This window comes from Hoplias malabaricus, chromosome X2 (assembly GCF_029633855.1).
Source record: "Hoplias malabaricus isolate fHopMal1 chromosome X2, fHopMal1.hap1, whole genome shotgun sequence".
Taxonomy (NCBI): domain Eukaryota; kingdom Metazoa; phylum Chordata; class Actinopteri; order Characiformes; family Erythrinidae; genus Hoplias; species Hoplias malabaricus.
Window position 1 is genome coordinate 18,800,200 of NC_089819.1, and position 22,698 is coordinate 18,822,897.

Genomic DNA, 22,698 nt, shown 5'->3' on the forward strand with positions numbered 1-22,698 from the left:
ATATTTTGCCTTACACTTAGATATTCATAAAACAGCTCCACACAACCGTTGTTGATCGCTTCTCTGGAATACATTGCTGTTTATGAAAAGCATGGTAAATAGGAACCGAAATACAAGTTGTCCCCAGACTACACTTCCACTGTGTATAAAGTACACGTTTGTTGTAGGGCTGATTTATATGGAAAAAATTGTACATCTTGAAAATTGATTTTTAACTCAATAACATGGGACCTAACTGGGTTAAGCTGCCATTAGATGAGTCACCTCAATATGAATCAAAAGCCCCATGTGCTGTGTGAAGCTTGAAATATTTGAAGAACCCTGCTCCTCCATGTGGCATATCTCAAAAAGCTAGAAGGAAAATGAATGCAAAAAGAAAGCAAAGTTTAATAGGCAACACAATAAAACGTTTATGTACCTCTTCATCTATGATCAGTGCTGCGGTGGCTCTACTTGGAATCATTTGCTTTAAGGCAGGAACAAACACTGGACAGGCTGTTGGTCCGTTACAGAGCATCACACACTATCCCAATCACTCCTTTGTTAAGTCAGATGGTGGATAATAACATGGTCTCTAATCCTCTATCAGAAAACAAGGTTTTAACCTCAGATTATTAAATCATTAAAAGTAACTTCAGCCATAAAGCCCACTGTTGTGTTGTACTACTCCACTTTTAGATCAGCTGGAACCTGATCACAATCCTCCTCCTAAACAGCGAAAGACTGCCTCACTGATAATAAATAGGTGAGTGATGCTGTATCAATGCAGTCAATTTAAGGAGTAAGTTATAAAATTACCTTTGGGGGTGAAAGTTCCAGAATTTAATGGGGTCTGAAAGAACAAGTCTTGTTTAACCTTTTACAAAGAAGGACATGAGGAGGGGTGGGAGGGTCTTTAAAACATCTCCAAGGTAAGGTTATGTATTTATTAAATTGTTTTTCCAAGTGAAATAACATATACTAACTTACTCAGCACACTGAAACTGTGTGAAATGATCAGTGCTTTTATCTGTTTGTGAGATTAATGCTACATGTTCCTGTTTTAAGGGCACTCAGTGCAAAGCTTTGCAACTCAATTGAAAACAGAGGCTTTTTTGACATTTTTGGTTTGAGTGTGTGAATGTCACATAGTAATTAATTCATTCATTCATCGCGGTGGGTCCAGAGCCTACCTGGAATCATTGGGCGCAAGGCGGAAATACACCCTGGAGGGGGCACCAGTCCTTCACAGGGCAACACACACTCACTCACACCTACAGACACTTTTGAGTCACCAATCCATCAACCAACGTGTGTTTTTGGATTGTGGGAGGAAACCCATGCGGACACGGGGAGAACACACCAAACTCCTCACAGACAGTCACCCAGAGAGGGAATCAAACCCACAACCTCCAGGTCACTGGAGCTGTGTGACTGTGTAATTGTTATTCATCTCAGGTTAGACAGTTAGACCTGACTAAAACACATGCAGGGTCATGATGTGGGATCCCCCTGATGGAGGCTATGGCTGGGTGGTGGTCATCTCCAGTTTCTCCTCCATGGGCCTTACTGCAGGCATTCTTAGGAATTTTCCTTGACATTTAAAACTTCTACAGCATCCTCATCAGTACTGTGTCATGGATCACCTCTACCAGCTTTGCTATATTTCATTTGGGAGGTGAGGAGCACCACAGTGGACAGCTTGTGCTTCTCTGATAACACCTGTTGTCCGTATACACATTTCTACAAGATGAAAATGATAAACTATAAAAGGGTAAACTGTGTAACCACATTAAAAATAATTAAAATCAAATCAAAATAATTTTGTGAAATATCTGGAGATTACTGTGGGAGGACCTGAAAACAGTAGCTGGATTTTTAGGAAGAAAATTTTAAAGGCGCATTCCAACAAGAATCATAACACTTTCAAATTCACAATATCATAATGAATTGACAAAACTAGGTTTCAAAACAACAGATGCCTGTTGGAATAAGCCTTTATATATGTTGATTTATTCTATTCTTTTGAGTCTTTGTTAATGGTTTTATGTTTGTGTCTTGTATCCTGCTACCATTTTCACTTTTTTTTATTGTACTTTCTGTTTGCAGTTCCAGTGGCTGAAGCTCTTACAGTCTGCTTCTCTCGGCGTGGTGTTCTCATGATCCGCACTGTGCTGGCTACTTCAGGAATGATCAGTACCAGTCCCTAGGAGTTCTGCAAGGTATTATTTTTAAATGCTTTATTGCTGTATATGTCCCAACATTTAGCTCTCACTTAATAGTTTAGAGAAACATCTGAATTTCTCCTTACCTTAAGCATGGTTATAATCTTTCTCTTAATCCAACACAATGTCCAACACATCAGAAAGATTTAAGAGTGAGAAAACAATGCTAATTATGGAATGGCAGATTTATAGATCAGAGGAGCCTTTTTAAAGTGGACAAAAAGAGTTGAAAGTAATTAGCTTTGCCATCTGTCTGGACATATTTAGCAGTCAGTCAGGTGGAGCATATTGTATTATGGTTAGGGTGACCAGACGTCCTCTTTTACCCGGACATGTCCTCTTTTTTAGACTTAAAAAAATGTCCGGGCGGAATTTCACAAACGTCCGGGATTTTGTTTTTCTAGAGCTTACATAGAATTTGGAGAAGCGTTTCATTCACAAACTAGTCCCGCCCTTCCCTACTCCGATTGGTTCGCTTGAGTGAGAAGGGGGCGTGGTGAAGTAGCCTAAAATCTTCTGATTGGACGGTCTGACTGTAGAGCTGCCGTTATTGGTCGATAACCTTCTCTGTAAACATTTAATTGGTCAGTCTGCATGTCAGTAGTCCTTGTTTACGTCAGGCGAAGCTCATGTACCCACCCTCATCTCGACCAGCTATGCCGAAACGTAAATGTAAGTTCTCGGATGAATTAAAAAAGAAATCCCCATGTTTTGTGTACAGATAAAGGTGTAAAGGACCTATAAGCACACATGGGTTCAGCTAAGCATACAACGGCAGCGAGGGGCGAGAACTCATCACTCTTTTTCACCATCTCAGATCTGGTCACCCTAATTATGGTGAAATTGTAGTGCTATCTATGCTCATTGCTGCTCTGGATATTCAGGTGCATGAAAATAAATCAATAATTATTAAAGTATTTATGTATTACTTTTTTGTTGACATGAGAATCAAATTACTTTGTGGTTCCTGACCCAGCTAAAAGTAAACTGTCAGGCTACATGTTATGAAAAAAACCCAAACATTTTTGAGGGTGAATTAAAAATGATCAACACTGATAAAACCTCTGTTAGCCAAACTGTCTTATCAGTGCTCTCCATATGAGCCGCTGTCTTCCCAGTCACTGGTGTGCAGGTTTGAACGTATTGTATCAGTTTATTTGTGATTGTGGTGCAAGAAACTATATATAACTATATATTTTTAAATTGTATTTGACTTTTTAGTGTCTGGAGTATGAAAGCCTGTTTCTGCCACATAACATAATTTAAAAAAGGCACCAATTTTTATTTTTCATTATTATGCAAGTTGCTATCTCAATATATTGAGATAGTATACCAACTCAATATACTGACTTAGTATCTCAAAATATTGAGATAGCAAATTGCATATTTATGATTTTTTTTTCATGTGTCTTTTCTGTATTATTTTATGTGGTGGAAACAGACTTCCATACTGGTGTGTATATTCATCAAAACCTTTGTTTAAGTGCTTTGTAACAAAGAAGTGTGTTTGAAGGAGCATTACGCCCATCTGTATACCCGACTGATGACAGCATTGAGCAGCATGTGAACTGAGCACACGCAGATGAATTTGGACATCTGCAAACAACTTTGAACTGACCCTTTAAGAATAGTAATAGTTTCTTAATGGAACCATTACTGGAGACTGCCCATGCTGTCAACACTCTCCAAAAACTTTAGACAGTGGTACATTTTTGGCTCACAGCTCAGCCTAAATATTTTTAAAGAGGAAATATATGATACAAAGTGTATTCAAAAACAGGCAGATGATGTGTTTTTCGGATTAGAATAAATTCTACAGGCAGAGTACAGATAATATTTAACCCAACGTTCTACATCGTAACATTGGGATATTACACAACACTAAGTAATTTAAGTAAATAATTTTTTATGTTAATTTTAACATACAAAATAAAAATAAAACTGAAGTAAACAGTTATACACAGCCTAAAATTCAAACAATAAAAATAAATCAATAAAACTGAGGACACAATTCACTCATTACTGTAACTGAATTTTTAACATAAAATGAGAAAATTAATGAAATACAGACACATTACGCCCATGGTAATAACAGGAGGACACTGGGCTCATTCTAACAATTTACCAAAGAAATGATTTTTAAAATAAACAAATAACATCTGAGAAATGTTTAAGGTAACAGGAAACTATGTTGAGCTCTGTTGTAGTTAAAATATCTTAAAATATACAGAATAAAAAGTGAGAACCCATTTTTGGTCTTGCCATAGCCTTCAGCAGAGCCAGATGATGTATATTCCTACTGAAAATGTGATTTGTGGAATGTTTCAAATGTTTTAGAAGGGGCTATGTGTTAGGGAAACAGGACTGAGACTAAAATATGTGTTTGAACTGAAATATTAAAGCATAGTTGACAGCAATGCAAAAAAAAATGCAAAGGTATTTATAGGATTTATAAAATAATTATTTTTCGTAGTAAAATATCATATTAGAAACAGGAGACAGGCAGCAAATGCTATTTTTTCGTGTTCTTGGTAGTTGTTATTCATAATTTTAATAATATATCTTAAATTTGCCATTAGATCAAGGTCCAGGACATTTTGTGTAGTTATAAAATTTATTTTTCTGTTAGTAATTATACATCCTTATACTCATAATGACCTGGTGACGCAAAAGGCACCTATTCGGCAGAATGGCCCGTCTAATTGGCAGAATGGCCCATCGACTGAATGGCCCATCTAAGCTGACAAATCTGCACTACAGTACCCTGGCAGAGCTGCTAACCCCTTTGTATTGTAAATCAGATGGAGGGCTGACCCATCCAGATCGAAAGCTGTATTTCTGAGCTGCTTAACTAAAACCCATTGTGGACTTTATTGTCAATGATACAACATATAGTGGTTGGATGTTGAAAGGCCAGGCTGTAAATACTGGAAAGTTGGAAAGATATATGTTCTGAATGTGACTTAACTACTTGTTCTAATAATTGGAGAGAATTCAAATGGAAGCTCATTGCTAGATATTTTAGAACACCCCATATTACTATGAGGATTGGCTCTTCTTTGTCTAGTAGTTGTTGGAGGGAATGTGGGGAAACACACTCAAACTTTGTCCATACATTTTAATATCACTCCTTTCAATCCCTTGAATTTTATTTTATTAAGTGTAAGTGAATCGTAATGTGAATGTTTATTTATTTATTTATATGGATGCCCTACTGTAAAGTGGTGAATGTTATTTGATCCTTAATAAAATATTTTTTAAAAAGTTCGAAAAAAGATGTATTACACGTAACTAACCACTAGATGGCAGACAGCGTTCAAACAGTATACTAGTACCTTGACTGGACAGTGAATAAACAGTGAGCTTGCAGTCATGTAGTAATGATGTATTCATAATAGTGCAAAAACAAAGAATCCTATACTCATATGTCATAATATTTCAATATATAAATGTAAATCGATTCTATTTCTTGTAACCAAGCAAGTATGCACAACAACTCCACTTACAGTCTTTTAACATTTGGTGTCCTTTTTTGTTATTTGTATCCCATTTCACTATATTACTACACTAGGACACCTCTCTAAGGAGAGTCTGGTAACTTTAATTATTAATATGGCCAAGAACGGCCTACTATTGAAATTTGTAGAAGGAGGCACTCCTTTACCTCAGTTCCAGAGCAAGTAAGATACATGGAAGTGTGTATATGCTAATGCAGAGATCCAATCTAAATCTAAAAGAGAGCCAATCTAAATACAAATGGCAGAATCCTGATAGTCAGGACAGTTTAATGCACTGAAGGTAACAGACTCTCTGTCTCTTTGTAAACATGGCCAATGTTATGTTTAGCAGGTCATGTACAACAGATTTGCTTGACCTTACATTTTTTTAATTTTACTGGTGTTTTAAAGCAGATGCCTGTTCCACATTTTATTGTTATATATTGCTTTTACTACAAGAGAAATAGTTCCATAAAATGACCAAAAATAAACACACAATTGCTGGTCAGGCTGCATATTTTGAAAGCAATTTATTCCAGAAGTAATGAAATGAAATAAACACTTAGTAAATAATAAAGATGTAATTGGTTATTTATTATTAGTTCTTTATTTTTTTTTGCAATAGCTTTAACGTCCAGCCTTTACAAGTCTCAGAAAGCTGAATTAATAGAAAAAAATATTATAACAGATTCTTGAACACCATGAGTATTAATTACATTTAATTAATTACATTACGTAAATAATTACATTAAAAAAGCTTAGTGTTGCTGTAATTTCATGAATCAATTAATAAAAAAAGTTATAATTTTTCACCTCATCACCCCTGGCTAATGTATGCTTAAGTTAATTGTAATTTTAAAAAGCCCAGGTCTCTGCACTGAGATTACAGTATAAACAAAAACAAAACACTTGCCAATGGAACCACAGCTATGTGCGTGTTACAAAGCCACATTACAGCATCAAATCTCTGGAGCTCAGTGGCAAGCACGACACAAGCAATGACCATCTGAGTGTAGACCCAGCTTAACCAAGTGTAGAGCTTTTTCCTCCAAGGTGTGATGAGCCTTGGTTGAATATATGTATGAAGCTTGTAGTCCCCTATCACAGCAATGGCCCATCCAAGGAAACCTACGATCTGACCTGGGTAGAGCCCATGCCACCAGGCTGAGAATCCAAACGTCATAAAGAGTGGGGCCGTGTTGAATCTGTGGTACACCAGTCTGCGTAACCAGGCAGCTGTTGTGCCATTCCAGCGGCGTGCAAATATGGAAACACGTGTTGATGTCTCTATCTCCCATGGATCTCCATCAGAAAGTCCATCCCACACAGCACCTCCATCTTGACTGAGCCCACTAAAACCTAATCCAGCTGCATTGTTGAGACATTCGCTTATTTCCCAGTGAGAGTAATAGTTCAGTCTGAGGATCAGGGACAAGATCCATAGCCATAACAATCCTGGAGAACCTTGAGGACTGTTCAGCGTGAATACACTTAATTGTAGGACACTTGAGAGGAGATATCTGAGGGCCAGCAAGGCCAGAGTTCGCAATATCTTCCATGGCAGAATGGCAAGTGGAGAAGGTGGTGGTCTGATATTTATCTCCTCAATGAAGGCCCTATAAGTGGCAAATGGGCAAAGTGGGCCTCCAAGAAGTGCTGGAAAGTAGAGAGTGTAGCTAATGAAAGGAATGAGAGAAGAGCTTTGGCTCTGGGAGCTTTTTCCAAAAGACCCAGTTATTTTTCCCTCCTGGATGTCCAGTGATACAGAGGTGACTTTCTGGCTGAGGAGCATTAGAGCAGACATGGCCAACAAAAGCCTGAGGGAGGAAGAAGCAATTCTTAGAGTATTTCAGCTATTTTCAGTGTCTTTTTCTTGTGACAGCTAGAATTTCCTTTTGTGACTTTCCCTGAGGTATATTTTTCTACTTACACCTTTAACTGAGTAAGATATTGATATAGTACAGATACTGAAGTACTCTCTCTTATTACTTCACATATGATTATGGCCCTTGAGTTTTGTGTTTCTCAGGTAATACCTGTAATCCACAGTTTCTTGGAGCCAGTATTGTTGATATTGCATATAGAAATGCCAGAACGTTTGCCAACACATCTGCAGCCCAAAGATCCATTGATGAATGTGGACTGGCTCCATAAAATGCACCAGCAGCGCTAGCACAGCCGTGCTAACAAAAAGTAATAAGCTGTATGGGCCCATTGTCAGAACAGCAAGGACAACTCCTCCCAGAGTCAGTGAGATATACCTGTTAACAAATGTCCATTAATTCAAGGAAAATAATATACAGTCCTGAGGAACAAAGTAAATCAACAAACCTTCATTTATTTTATTTCCAGTTATATATAATATTTTAATTAAAAATATTCTGATGATTACATATAAAACTAAACCAATTTAAGGAATGGGGAAGTAAAAAGATGAACCCAACAAAGAAACCGCATCAAAAAATGGATCACCACAGGACCTAGACCTCAACAACACTGAATGTGTTTGAGAGGTGAGAAGCATAAATAGCAATTAGCTGCTACGAGTAAATTTTGGCAGCCATCCCCAGCGCCCAGGAAGCAGTTGGGTGGTTTGGTGCCTTAAACAAAGGCACCTCAGACGTGGATTGATGGAGGAGGACAGTGTCGTTCATTTACTCCCATCACACCCAATTTTCCTGCCATTCACAGAACTCAAACCGTCTGGTCCCAAGCCCACTTCTCTAAGTATTAGGCCATATATATAGTTTATAAATGTTTAAAATGGCTATTACACTTACCTGTTAGTCAAGGTGAGATATCCTTGAGTAGCCAGGACATTAAACAGCACAGCAAATGGTAGAGTCAACAGTTGATAAACCATCTGAGGATTTTGATTAAACAGTATCCACAGAAGATGCATGATATGAAAAGAACTGAGGTGAGTACTGAATGGTGTCTTGGGATACAGTGACTCCCTGTGTGTGAACATCATGCATAAAGCTTGTTAGAGAATCAGAGATAGGTTTATTATTAACAGATGGAGAGCAAATAACTACAATGGATTCACATTATTTCTGTTTTTTGTTTGATACAAAAGCTCATCAACATTCCTGGTGTTCACAGATAGTCAGATGTGCGATGACACACAGTTGTTTACATATTAACCAAATGGAGTTTAATACAAAGCAACACTATCATGAGTACACAGAGGTTTCATGCAGTTGACCAATACACAGGAATCATGATATTTTACAATCACTCCTTATTTATCATACTGTCCACTACAAGTGTGCTGAAATCTCTAACTGATTCTATATCTGATTCTAATCTATGTCTTTTAATATAGGGTGACCAGACGTCCTCTTTTACCCGGACATGTCCTCTTTTTTAGACTTAAAAAAATGTCCGGGCGGAATTTCACAAACGTCCGGGATTTTGTTTTTCTAGAGCTTACATAGAACTTCGAGAACTTTCGTTCACAAACTAGTCCCGCCCTCCCCTACTCCGATTGGTTCGCTTGAGTGAGAAGGGGGCGTGGTGAAGTAGCTTAAAATCTTCGGATTGGACGGTCTGACTGTAGAGCTACCGTTATTGGTCGATAACAACTCCCTCCACCGGAGACCTGTCCTCTTTTTCACCATCTCTGATCTGGTCACGCTATTTAATATAATATTCTTTCAATTGCCAGGGCTTTGTTTATCCTCATGCTGCAGATACAAATATTTCATTGAATATCATGACAAATAATTGTCACTAACTCCATTAACTCGTATGCTGTAGGCCTATGCTGTCTCACACTTGTTGCTTAGTCTGAGCAGTCTCTTTACCCCAGACATTTCAGATAAAATGTCATATGTAAGGAACAAAAATATCAGCGTTTCAGTTGTCATGCGTAGGTCAGATGCATTCGGAGAAAACTGCAGACTTGTATTTATTAAAGCTTCACTGAAGAACGTATTGATGTATCCTCCTGAAAAAGCCGTACTCAAACCGAGACCAATAATATAAAAATCTCACACAACAATACCCATTGTCACACGTAGATCCTCGAAAAAAAACTCCGGGCTTTCTCCCAGCACGTGAGAAAAAGTTGGAGACGACGTCACGGCCCTCGCGCTCTCGGATTGGCCACTCCCGCCCCCGACAGAGTTAGGGGGCGTAGGTGCGGAACACTTTTAAGGAGTTTGCTGGAGCGGCGCGAGCACGGTCTCCTCGCGGAGTTTGAATAGTTAGTTTTCCCTCTGGTTTATTGTCGGCTGTTTTCAGGATGCAGAGCTGCGCGAGAGCGTGGCGCGTCGTCACTAGGACCGTGAGCGCCCGCGAGACACGCCGCGTCTGCGAGAGACTTGTGTCCGTTAATAATGTTAATAATGTTCGCGTTTGCGGACTCAGGACCACCGCGAGTGTGGGGTCGCGAAAGATTGAGAGGATTCTGCCGCGGCACGACGACTTCGCGGAGAGACACATTGGCCCCGGGGATAAAGAGAAGAGAGAGATGCTGAATACACTCGGCCTCGAGGTGAGCGCGCGGAGGATAAACACCGCGGTCTTTAGACACGCACTTTATTTAAACGTGACTTTTCTGTCATATTCTTCCTGCTCCAGACATTTCAGTGTTAATGTAAAAGTAATAGTTTGGATATATTCAGTTCGCCTGCTCTTCGCCTGCTTCGTAATCTGTTTCCAACTTATTTCTGGCATCTGTTGTGAATAATTCCAACAAGAAACTACATAAATAATAGAATAAAAAAGCAAAGCATCAGATATCGAAACATTTAGGTTAGAATGATGTCGTTAAATGATGAAAAATTCAGTCTAGAAAGTATAGAATGACAGAAAACACGAATAAGATGATGACTGATGACGGGAAATGTTGCTGTAAAGTTGGATAGAGACCTAATAAAGAGCTACCCACAGCCTCGTTAATTAGATACACACACATGAGTAAACACCATTGTGACGTTTTGTTTTCTCTCTTATTTCAGTCCATTACGGAACTCATAGAAAAAACAATCCCATCATCAATTCGCCTGCAAAGGAGTCTGAAAATGGACGACCCAGTGTGTAAGTATTTTCTGAAACTCTCTCTGAGAGAGCGGGAGAGCACGTGTTTTGTGTTGATGTGAGTCCATCACTAATTCATATTCAGCAAGATCCAGTTCATCAACATCTCAATTCTGGGTGTACCTTCACAAAAAACCCTGTAGGAGAGATAAACAACATTCTCTTCATGTTATTGACTAAAATATAACTGTAGTCTGTCAGAAGCCCTAGATATTTTGTCTGACTGGGAACAAAAGAAGCGGAATGTGGGTTGCACGCTCATTGTGTGCCAAATAGACCTTTAGTGGAGTGGGGGGGCTTCTTTCCTCCATGAAAAGTCTTCCTTTGAACATATTAGGAGTTGTTTTTGCCCTCAGCCCATGCCAACAGGGCGAGCAGCAGAGTGTAAAGTTCAGCTCTGAGCTCCCGTCACTCGGCCAGTTTGATCTGGTTAGTGTTGCCATTACATCACGCCCTGTGCACTGCATGGACCGGTTTCTTTCTGTTTTTTTTTTTTATTTTATTTTATTTTTTTGCTTAACCTTGGCTTTTATATATTTTTAAACGGTATGGGAAACAGCACCACGCAAACAGACATTATACATCTTTCTGAGACATCCTTCTGCTTGTTTGAAGGTTTAGACATCAGTTCAGAGCTTATGCATGAAAGGATCTTCAGAGCAGTTCATTTGATTTTAATGGAGGGCTTTAGTGTTTTTGATGGAAACATTATTTAAAAAACGGCATTTTTGATTTTGAACGGACAGTACGACTATTTCACTGTGGTGGTGTCACAGCACCATCGGTTCATTAGAATCCTACACATTTTTAAAACGTGCATCTTGTTAATGCTGCCAAGTACAGATTTATTCAATTTAATATTTTATTATACTCACACTGTTTATAAGTCATATTAATACACACACATATTTGACTGCAAGTAGAATTTGGGTGGAGAAATACTAATCTGTAATAAATTGCATAATCTGATTTCTGAAATAATAGCATGAGCATTGATGTCTTAAATGTATAAAGAAGATCACTCCAGTTTATCACAAAGTGTGATGTAATGCTCAGGTGTCGGTTTCGTCTGCTGCTGTAACAAAGCAAGCCATGCTGAAGAACTCGATGGGGGGCCTTACTGGATTTTGCTGGTTCAGCTGCCTAGAGCTTGGTTTTGCAAATCCAGTGAGGGATTCACATCTCAACAATAGATGGAGCACCCTCCCACCCTTTCACATGCACAAAAAAGCGTTTGCACTTCTAATGATTTAAGAGGTTGACCCTAAAGCACTATTTTAGCCAATTGTGATGTAAAAAAGAATGTATTCATTCCCAGTTTAGTCCATTTTATGATAGTTGGGACCCAGCTTTAATTTGTTGGGAAACATTGTAATTACAAAATCTAGATAAACTAAATAATGTCCCAAACGCAGTTGCATGCTTAAAAAAAGTGTGTTTTAAATCCAGGCTTTAAAGATGAGGAATCCTAGTTGATATTGAAGCATGGTTGTTTTTAATGCTTCTACCTCAGCCTGCGCTACAGGATTGTCTTTGCCCTGCTGAGTTGCTGTGTTACTAAGCTGCAGTACAATGCCTGGGGAATTCTTGTGTCTCTATGCACAGGTTCCAATGCGCCTGAGCAACTGGAAATAAACTAGTTACTTAGCCATCAGGAAATGGCCCATATGTGCCCATCATCCACTCTCTACTGTCTTGAGTAATTTATAAACCACACATGCACTATATATATCCCCTTGATTGATTAAAGTCATGAATCATTTTGTAGCAGCAGTAGTTTTATAGGATACTGTGAATTTAAATGTGGAGCTTGCATGTAGGGGTGTAAAACGTGTACTTGAAAGGCTCACAGTAATTAATCCATCACAACATTTGATTTCATCTGAGGTTTTGTTAGAGGTCTAATAGAGCTACATTCATTTTGCGTACCACATACTATGCTGCACTAAGTTAAATTCTCTGTCTGGAAACACAGTTGTGTGCTTTAAATACTGACCTACATTCATGTTATACTCTGAAAATCCCTGTTATAAAATCTGTCAAACTACATCATAACATGTGCACCTATTTTAAATGTTCCATCTTGGATGTGTAGATATGAAATCTTTGCCAGGGATAAATCTAGTTTTCCTGAGAAAACCTAGTTTCCTAACTAGACTTGAGTCACAAGGCCAGTCACTCCATAAATAAATGGATGGGTAGCTGCTTTCATTTGATGGTGCATCAGTACAGGGTTTTCCTGGCAGGGTCTATTCTGAGGGCCTAATTCATTCTTTTTCTCATTTGTCAGTTTGAATTAGATTGACAGTAAGTGGTGGCAACACTGCAGACATGTGAGGAGGAATGGTTTGCTTTCAGTAAATCATAAAGTCTCTCAAACATTCCTTATGAGTTACTGTGGTTCTATTAAACAACTTGGTTCATTAAATTCCATTCATTTCATTCTTCATGCTTAATATTTCAGAATCAGAATCAGAAGAAATGCCATTTACTTAACTGCTGAATTATTTCTTCACAGGTGAAAATGAAATCCTTGACACACTGCAAAAGATTGCTTCCAAGAACAAGATGTGGCGATCCTACATAGGAATGGGTTATTATAACTGCTCTGTGCCTCCTGTCATACAGAGAAATCTTCTAGAAAACTCTGGATGGTGTGTGTCTTTTATACGTTTTTAAGAATTTGATATCATTCTGTATCTTAAACAATGCTGTTATGAAGCATATTAAGGCAGTAGAAACATTTTAGCTCTTTTGAAAGTTGCATCCATGTGACCAGCTGGCATACATATGCAATTGTAATTAATGATACTAAATATCTCCAACCAGTAAGCTTTTCTTCAGTTAAACTTTATACCTTATATCTTTTATATATTTCCAGTTACTCAGAATGTATTTCAGAATATCTTCAGAGGAAAAATAAATAAATAAATAAAATTGTGTGTTTTCTTTGGCCCTTTCTGCTTAAATCTTTCCCTACCAGGGTGACTCAGTACACCCCCTACCAGCCTGAGGTCGCACAGGGTCGTTTGGAGAGCCTACTTAACTACCAGACCATGGTGTGTGACATCACTGGAATGGCAGTGGCCAATGCTTCACTTCTGGATGAAGGCACTGCAGCTGCTGAGGCCATGCAGCTTTGTCACAGGTTAGCTCACTTCTTTAAGGTCCCAGAAAACACGGGTGAATTTAGAAACATTATTAATATTCATGTGTTTGATTTGGCTTCTTCTCGTCCTCAGGCAAAACAAGAGAAGAACATTCTACATTGATCCCCGTTGCCATCCACAGACCATTGCTGTGGTGCAGACAAGAGCAAAGTATGTCGCTTTGAATTAGCTTCAGGAATGAAATTGAGTGGAATGTGTACTTGTATGTAGTTCTGGGTGCTATAGCTTTTCTGGCATAGATCTATAATTATATACAATATATTATTTGATGTAATATTAAAAGAAGTAGCACAGAAAACATGAGTATTTCAAACAAACTATATCAGGTTCATAGGACATTCTTTTTAGCAGAGAATAACAGTAAGCATGTATTAGGGCTGATACCAGGTGAATTAGGAAAACATCACAGAATTGATTTTCACCAGTATAAAGTTAAATGTAGACTACTATCCAGATTAATTTCTGATAAATGTTATATGTTTAGTTACATTGGGGTAAAGACTGTGCTAAAACTGCCTCATGAGATGGACTTCAGTGGGAAGGATGTGAGTGGAGTCCTCTTCCAGTACCCTGACACTGAAGGACGAGTGGAGGACTTCTCTGAACTTGTGGATCGGGCCCACAAGGGGGGAGTATGTAAAACTGTGACTTTAAATTTTAAACTCTTAAAAGTTTCTTTTTAAAACTGTAACTAAAAGTGAATTGATGCAACAATACCATGTGTATAAGGCTTTGTTTAAAGTGTTACGGCACATGGAATTTCAGTTAATTTAATTCCAAATGGGGATTTGCTTCACTGACATTAACATTTGCTTCATGCTACATTTTACTTAAAGGCACTGGCTTGCTGCGCTACTGATTTGCTGGCACTCTGCGTCTTGCGTCCACCTGGAGAGTTTGGAGTAGACATTGCCTTGGGCAGCTCCCAGCGCTTTGGAGTGCCTCTCTGTTATGGTGGACCTCACGCAGCTTTCTTCTCAGTTAAAGAAAACCTGGTCAGGATGATGCCAGGTAGGATGGTTGGAGTTACCAGGTGAGTGTCTATAACGTATAATTTTAGCATTTATGTTATTATATTTGGATGAGTGGTTGTTATCTGTGAGGTTAATGTTATTTCTGTTGGAAAGATCTTAATTCACACATTCCTTTCCACCCCTCCCCCCTCACTAACAGGGATGCTGCTGGTAAAGAAGTGTATCGTCTAGCTCTGCAGACAAGGGAGCAGCACATCCGACGAGACAAAGCCACAAGCAACATCTGCACTGCCCAGGTTCCAGAGTATAAGCAAATAACATGGTGCTACATGTCAAAGATACAGCCGTTGGTGACTTAGTATTTAACGGCTCCTGTTTTTTAGGCTCTCTTAGCAAACATGGCTGCTATGTATGCACTGTACCATGGCCCTCAGGGCCTAAGGCACATTGCTGAGAGGACTCACAACGCAACCCTGATTCTTGCTGAAGGTATGTCCTCAGTTATTCATTCTATGACACATAAGGCGGTTTATTAATCATCTGCCAGGTATCTACAAGTTTTGTCACTTATCTTCATGTTAATACAGGGCTTATTAGAGCTGGACACAAGCTCCAGCATGAAACATTCTTTGACACACTGAAGATTCACTGTGGTGTGGCTGCCAAGGACATTCTGGAGAAGGCTGAACAGCGTGAGATTAACCTGCGGGTCTATAGTGAAGGAGTGGTAAGAACTCTCAGGAAATTGCTTAAGCCTACAATCATTTCAATATTTTAATGACACTTATGATTTTTTTATAATAGCACAGAGACATTTGAAATATGTGGTTGGAATGGTTTCAGCTTGGTGTGTCTTTGGATGAGACAGTTACAGAGAGAGACTTGGATGACTTGCTCTGGGTCTTTGGATGTGAATCATCTGCTGTAAGTGTGCCCAAATGATAAAATACTATGATTACCAGGTCACAGTTACCATAGTAGGGTATTGATCATTCTGTAAGCAATAGTTTTAATTTGCATTTTCCTATTTTTTAGGAGCTCATTGCAGAGAAAATGAGTGAAAGAACAAAAGGCTTGCTGGCAAGTCCTTTTAAGAGGACCAGCAAGTTCCTCACCCACCCAGTGTTCAACAGGTTTGTCGTTATGTTTTTAGGAATAACATGTTATTAATTGTGGTACTTTCAAGCTAAAATGCTGATTGGGCGTTTATACAACTATGAGGCCTTAGCCTTCTAAGGGCAAGGCAATAAACAATTGTCATTCAGTATCACCTCCACTCTGAGGGCTTTGGAAAAATAGCTCAATTTCCTTATCTAATCTTGTGTGCTATTTCACCATAAGGATACACTGACATGGTATATTTGTAATTAATGCAGTTACTAATTTGGTGTGAAGTGAAGTAAAATGAAAGAGTACTTAACTGCAATCTTTGAGATTTATATTTTTTGGGAAATATGATGCTAAACAAAACATTAACGTCATCTCGGATTAAACTGTTTGTGTTTAGAAAGACCTGTAATGCAGCAGTCCTACTGTCAAGCAGAATGTTATTACAGCAGCCTATGAGTGGATTAACCGTAGTAATAAGTTGTTCAAGGTTGAATGTTTTTGTGTAGCATTAGATATCATTTTTATAATCATTTTATTTTTATTCTTGGCATTTGCAGTTATCATTCAGAGACTAACATTGTGCGATATATGAAAAGACTGGAGAATAAAGACATTTCACTTGTACACAGTATGATTCCTTTGGTAAGTAATTAATAAATGAGTCTAATTTAATTTCATGTCATCGCCTTTTAACAAACGGCCTATTAAAACTGTGCTTTAATTTAGGGATCATGCACAATGAAGCTGAACAGCTCCTCAGAACTTATGGTGAGACATTGTTATTCTGTACTACAAAATCCTGAAAAGTGTTGGTGTTGTCAAGGGTATTGTTGAGTCGAATATAAGAATGTATGTCGTCACCATGACCCTACACCCTACATGCATTGGAATGTGTCTCTACCCCTCATCGCTTCTCAAAATGGATATTGACACACTGTGAACAAATCCATTTACATGAGTGCTTTTCTCTCTTGCTGGCAGCCAATCACCTGGCGGGAATTTGCTAATATCCACCCCTTTGTGCCGCTGGACCAGGCAGAGGGTTATCAACAGCTCTTTCGTCAGCTGGAGAGGGATCTTTGTGAGGTCACAGGATACGACAAGATATCCTTCCAACCAAATAGGCAAGCAATACATGCACTTCTGTACTACAATATTTATTATCTTAATACGCAATGTAATTCTATAGAATGGAAATGAAGCATTCCATGTATTCAAATAGCCCTTATAATTATAGCTTTCTTTGAATTTGGCAAATCACCCAATGTCGTCCCCATGAATTCTCGATTGTAACTTTTCAGTTTGCATCTGATAAGCTAAAAAGTCTGTTAATGAAAATGAGAAGAAGCATTATTTATCGTTTTTTAGACATCCACATTTACAGGTTGATTAATTAAGCGCTGATGCCATTAGAAAATTCAATGAACCATCCGTTCTCCCAGTTGATAGATAAACCATTTAATATTAATACTTGAATCTGCTTAGATAACCCAACCACAGGCTGCAACATTTCATAAAGCATGTTGTCTAGTTAACACTTAAAACATTAATGTCCTGAGATGGACCAAGTGGTGTGATCTTTGAACTGTGATTTGCTGAGGTAGAGGTTGTCATTGGTGCTTAACAGAATGTTTGGTTGCTTTGTCTTTCAGTGGTGCTCAGGGGGAGTATGCTGGGCTGGCTGCCATCAAAGCCTACCTTAATTCCAAAGGCGAGTCGCATAGAACAGTGAGTATCCACTGTTTTAGTAACTCACTGGTAGTGAAGACTGATCAGAATTACTTTGATCAATCCACAGAAAAACAGTCATGACTAAATGGAGCATCCAGATAATGGCTTTAAAGAAGATTGCATCCTGGTGTCTGTCTTTAAGCATGGTCTAAAAACAGATAAGGATAATTGAACTACTCAGTGGCCAGAGCCAAACTCCGGAGTGGTTTTTGACCTGCTGTCTAACCTGACAGATTTTTAGAATGGGCTTAACTTTTAATGGAAATAATTAGATTATGTTGAAGGTGATACTGGTGTTACAGCGGCTGTACTGCTTGCTGTGGCTTGAGAAAACTAGTTTATGGCAGAAGAGAATGGCAATTAATAATGACAAAAAAAAAATGCTGAACAGTTGCAATTTCAGGTAATGGTGTGCAACATGACAGAGGGGAAAAAACACAAGATATCAAAGATAAGGTGACATGTTAAAGTTGTTCGAAGATTTTGTAATCTGGCCTTTGTTTTAACAACTCCTTTATAAGCACATCTTAGATAGCCGGTAAGCTCCTGAAACAGTCAAGGTCCAAACTGCCATGGTTGAGCAAATAAGAGATAGAAAAAAACACTCTATTTCATAAGGTTAGCACATTTCCCTTCAACACTAAGTTCCATATTTGGTGATTTTTTTTTTCCCCCTCTTCAAAAGCAGAGAACTCTCTACCATCGCCTGATCAGTTTGCATTTTGTCTTTCATAAGCAGTTACCAAACATGACCAGGATTGTGTGTCGTGGTGTCCTTGTAAAGATTGCTCACATTTTTTTGCTTAATTGTGGGTTTTTTTGGTTTTATTGAGTTTAATGGAAATCTTATGATCTGTCAAGTGTGCAGCCTTACTCAGGAAGTTATCTAAACATGCACAAAGCTGAAGATAATTATAGATAAATGGTTACTGAATGAATTGTCTAATTATTTGTCTAATTATTAGCATGCACAAATTTCATTTTACTATTTTAATATTATGATCATAGATCATTATCACCATAGTTGAATCTTTATTATTTTCCCCTATAATGCTGACAAGAATGACCCATTTTTATCTTTTGTGGATTATGCAATTACTTTGACTACACAACATTAATCTAATAACCTTTTGCCCTGTCTGGATTCCAGGTGTGTCTGATTCCCAAGTCAGCTCATGGCACCAACCCTGCAAGTGCTCAAATGGCTGGTTTGAAAGTTCAGGTGGTGGAGGTGGACAAAGACGGCAATATTGATGTGGTTCACCTGAAGGCTATGGTACAGTATACTGTGCTGTTTATCTTACATTCAGATACCAACTACCAATTAATTTGGAACTTTATTATAAAAGATGAGTGTATTTTGTGTGGCATTGACCAAGTTCCTGTTTTTCAATATTTACACAGGTGGACAAACACAAGACAAACCTGGCTGCTATAATGATCACTTATCCCTCAACAAATGGTGTGTTTGAGGAGAATGTGAGTGAGGTTTGTGACCTTATTCACCAGAATGGTGCACAGGTGTATCTAGATGGGGCCAACATGAATGCACAGGTGAGACCCTTTAGAAGAAGTCACTCAGTGTTAAACAGTAGTGAGGTCAAAACTGATCTGATTCATCTGAAGCATAGTGTGTCAATACATTTCTTTAGATTCTATATCAAAAGGGTGTAAGCCAGTTCGCTAGCCCAAATTAAGCGTTATTAAATCACACTGTTTGTGAACTTTATCCTGCTTTTCAATATGCATAAAAAACAAAGCTGCTGTTACATAATTGGTTACATTTTTATTCTTGGAGGCAGAATGTTATGTTTGAAAGCTGATCATGTAAACATGCTTCGTGTTTTAAACAACCTTAGACAGGGTTGTTTGTATTGAGGGCTCAATGACCACAAGTTTTCACTTTAGTGCGGTGGTTCCTGCACTTTGAAAGAGCTCTTTCAGAGTCCATTGTTTGTTGGCTTTGATCTCTCAAAAGCCAGATTTATACCAAAATGATTATTAACAAAAACACGTTTGATCTCTGCTTTTTACCCCAGGTGGGATTGTGTCGGCCAGGAGATTACGGCTCAGATGTTTCTCACTTGAATCTTCACAAAACGTTTTGTATTCCTCATGGAGGTGGAGGTCCAGGCATGGGTCCCATTGGCGTGTAAGTGGTGAAAAGCTGTTTCACTGCACCATTACTTTTAAAGAATGATCCAAGATCACATATACCAGATGGGTGTCTTGTTCAGTGTAATTTATGCGATAACACCTTTTTGTTTCAGAAAGCAGCATCTTGCTCCATTTCTTCCAAGCCACCCAGTGGTGAACATGCAATCTAGCAACGCTTTAAGCTCTCTGGGAACAATCAGTGCTGCCCCCTGGGGTTCCAGTGCCATCCTGCCCATCTCTTGGGCCTACATCAAGGTAATGAGGGTTTTAAAGCCTTTTTTGCCAGGACAAGAAGCTTATTTGTGGAAAACCGTGTTGAATCTGTTTGATTATGAATAATTTTATGTATTTTACTCTACTATTTAGATGATGGGCTCAAAAGGTCTAAGGCATGCAACGGAAGTGGCCATCCTTAATGCAAACTATATGGCAAAGAGACTGGAGAACCATTACAAAATCCTCTTTAGGGGTTCCAAAGGTATATGGTCATGAAATGTCAAGATGTGAATACTCAGTTAATCTCATTTTGGGGTATTGTTTTTAACTAAAAAGTAAAAACCTTCTATCACAGGTTTTGTTGCACATGAATTTATTTTGGATGTCCGACCTTTCAAGAAGACTGCAAACATTGAGGCAGTGGACGTTGCTAAAAGGCTGCAAGATTACGGTACAGATGATATGCCTCAGCAAACTCCATAGATCAGTGATTGTCAATCCTGGTTCTGGAGTACCACTGACCGTAATGTTCTCCCTGTGCTAAAACTCTCAGTTCAACTCAGGAAGTGGTTGGTAATTAGTTCATGAGTTACCTCAGCAATGTTTGAAGCAAAGGATTCTCTTAAACAGGGCGATGGTACTCCAGGACCAGGACTGAGAATCATTGCCATAGATAATTGTCTTATTAAGACACACACTAGTTTATAGGATTAATTTCTGTCTTATTTATCAGGTTTCCATGCTCCTACCATGTCATGGCCTGTGGCTGGGACACTGATGATCGAGCCTACAGAATCTGAGGACAAGAGTGAGCTGGATCGTTTCTGTGATGCCCTGGTGGCCATTCGACAAGAAATTTTAGACATTGAGGAAGGCAGGATGGACACTCGCGTTAACCCACTAAAGGTTGGCAAAGAGCCTATTGCCCAATTTTTTTTCTGCCACAAATGCATTATTTTGTAGCAGCTGTTGGGGTTGAACTAGATTTATTGCACATTGGGGGAAAATGACATCCACCTCATTGAGAAAATATATAGTGCATTATTTGAAACTACAAAATATACATAGATTATACACATCAGATTTTTTTTAGTTACTGTATAATATTCCATACACAATTTAAAAGGCTGAGCTTTAGAAATGTACTATGATGCTGTAGCTAGACACATTTATCACCTACTTGCATTAGTTTCACTACATCACAATAAAAGTGATCTATCCTAACTGTGACTATAAAAATCCATACTGATTCATGTAAACGTAGTCACATGCTCGAAATGTAGATGTAATAAGAACTTATTGGTGAGTTATATTGCATACAATTTCTTATTTGGTATTTGCAACAGTAGCTAGTAGGGGTGGGCAATATTGCCCTAAAATATTATCACGATATTTTAGGGTATTTTCATGATAACGATATCCATGGCGATATGACGAAACAATGAAAAATACTTTTATTAACTTTGAGAACACACTATTGCAACAAAGAAAAGTTATATTAGTTTTAATATATATTTAATATAATATTATTAAATGGTTTTTATTTTATCGTTCAGAGCCACTTTCTACTGTATTTTACTGTGCCCAAACAACTCATGTAAAGAACGTATGCCATATGGCTAATTGCATGACGTTGTTAGGTAAACATGTTAGAATATCATGATATCACAATATGGACTTTTTTTAAAATCATTTATTATTGTGAACGATACGATATGGCACAGCCCTAGTGGCTAGCTTAAAGAGTTTTGGGTAAAGCACAGACAATATGAGAAATTTTGGATTCGTAGAGAAACTGCAGAGTGTTTAATTATTTTTTTAATATTATACACAGATGGCTCCCCATTCCCTTGCTTGCATTGCTTCGTCCACATGGGACAGACCCTACTCCAGGGAGTATGCTGCTTTCCCCATGGTATGTGGCTTATGCCTTTTATATATGGTTTAGATATTGTTATACAGGATGCAAAACTAACTTATTTCCAAAATCTATATTATTTCTCTATTTTACATATGATGCAAAATTATTTCTGCACTATTTCAGCCATTTGTGAGACCTGAGACCAAATTCTGGCCCACAATTTCAAGAATCGATGACATCTATGGTGACCAGCATCTTGTGTGTACCTGTCCCCCGATGGAGTTGTATGAATCTCCCTATGAAGAACGGGCTTCCTCGTGACAACCTTCTAACCACATCCCAGTTTTGAAACGATAAATGTTCAGCAAAAACCACTCAAGTCTCCATTGGTTATACCCGTGGTGCCTCGCTTCTCATTTTGTGCAATGTACAAATCTTTACCCTTCCTCTCTTTAGCTGTCCATTGTGGTACTAAAATAATCGATACTTGGTTCAGATTTAGAGATTTACTTGTATAGGTTTTGGTTTTTATATTTCTGTTCATTCCCTGTATGAATATGTTTAGATGTATGGATTTTGTTTTCACTGTATGTAGTTAACTTACGGCCACTGTTCTCAATGTTGACATTAATTTTTATAGATGTATCTGAATCTAATTATTTAAGAAATGATTAGAAATTGTTTGTAGAAATACAATAAATATTTTAAAGGAACATCTAAGTGAGCAATACG

At 38.3% G+C, this 22,698-nt stretch overlaps 2 protein-coding genes across 2 annotated transcripts; one reads left to right on the forward strand and one right to left on the reverse strand.

Moving 5' to 3' along the window:
• Nucleotides 1–6,584: 6,584 nt before the first annotated feature.
• On the reverse strand, nucleotides 6,585–8,603 carry LOC136676255 (ghrelin O-acyltransferase-like). Its single transcript, XM_066653113.1, has 3 exons — nucleotides 8,482–8,603; nucleotides 7,738–7,962; nucleotides 6,585–7,518 (listed from the first exon to the last, which is right to left on the reverse strand). The coding sequence occupies exons 1-3, from the start codon at nucleotides 8,601–8,603 to the stop codon at nucleotides 6,585–6,587; spliced, it is 1,281 nt and encodes a 426-aa protein (XP_066509210.1).
• A 1,272-nt stretch (nucleotides 8,604–9,875) lies between these two features.
• On the forward strand, nucleotides 9,876–22,621 carry LOC136676712 (glycine dehydrogenase (decarboxylating), mitochondrial-like). The gene is made up of 25 exons (XM_066653897.1): nucleotides 9,876–10,202; nucleotides 10,669–10,747; nucleotides 13,266–13,401; nucleotides 13,731–13,895; nucleotides 13,990–14,067; nucleotides 14,402–14,549; nucleotides 14,754–14,950; nucleotides 15,091–15,187; nucleotides 15,275–15,380; nucleotides 15,479–15,618; nucleotides 15,735–15,815; nucleotides 15,927–16,024; nucleotides 16,559–16,643; nucleotides 16,728–16,769; nucleotides 16,983–17,125; nucleotides 17,654–17,729; nucleotides 18,883–19,008; nucleotides 19,137–19,286; nucleotides 19,772–19,884; nucleotides 20,003–20,144; nucleotides 20,256–20,367; nucleotides 20,461–20,556; nucleotides 20,839–21,011; nucleotides 21,940–22,020; nucleotides 22,150–22,621. Exons 1-25 carry the CDS (start codon nucleotides 9,951–9,953, stop codon nucleotides 22,285–22,287), a joined length of 3,054 nt encoding a protein of 1,017 aa, XP_066509994.1. The 5' UTR covers nucleotides 9,876–9,950; the 3' UTR covers nucleotides 22,288–22,621.
• The last annotated feature ends 77 nt before the right edge of the window (nucleotides 22,622–22,698 follow it).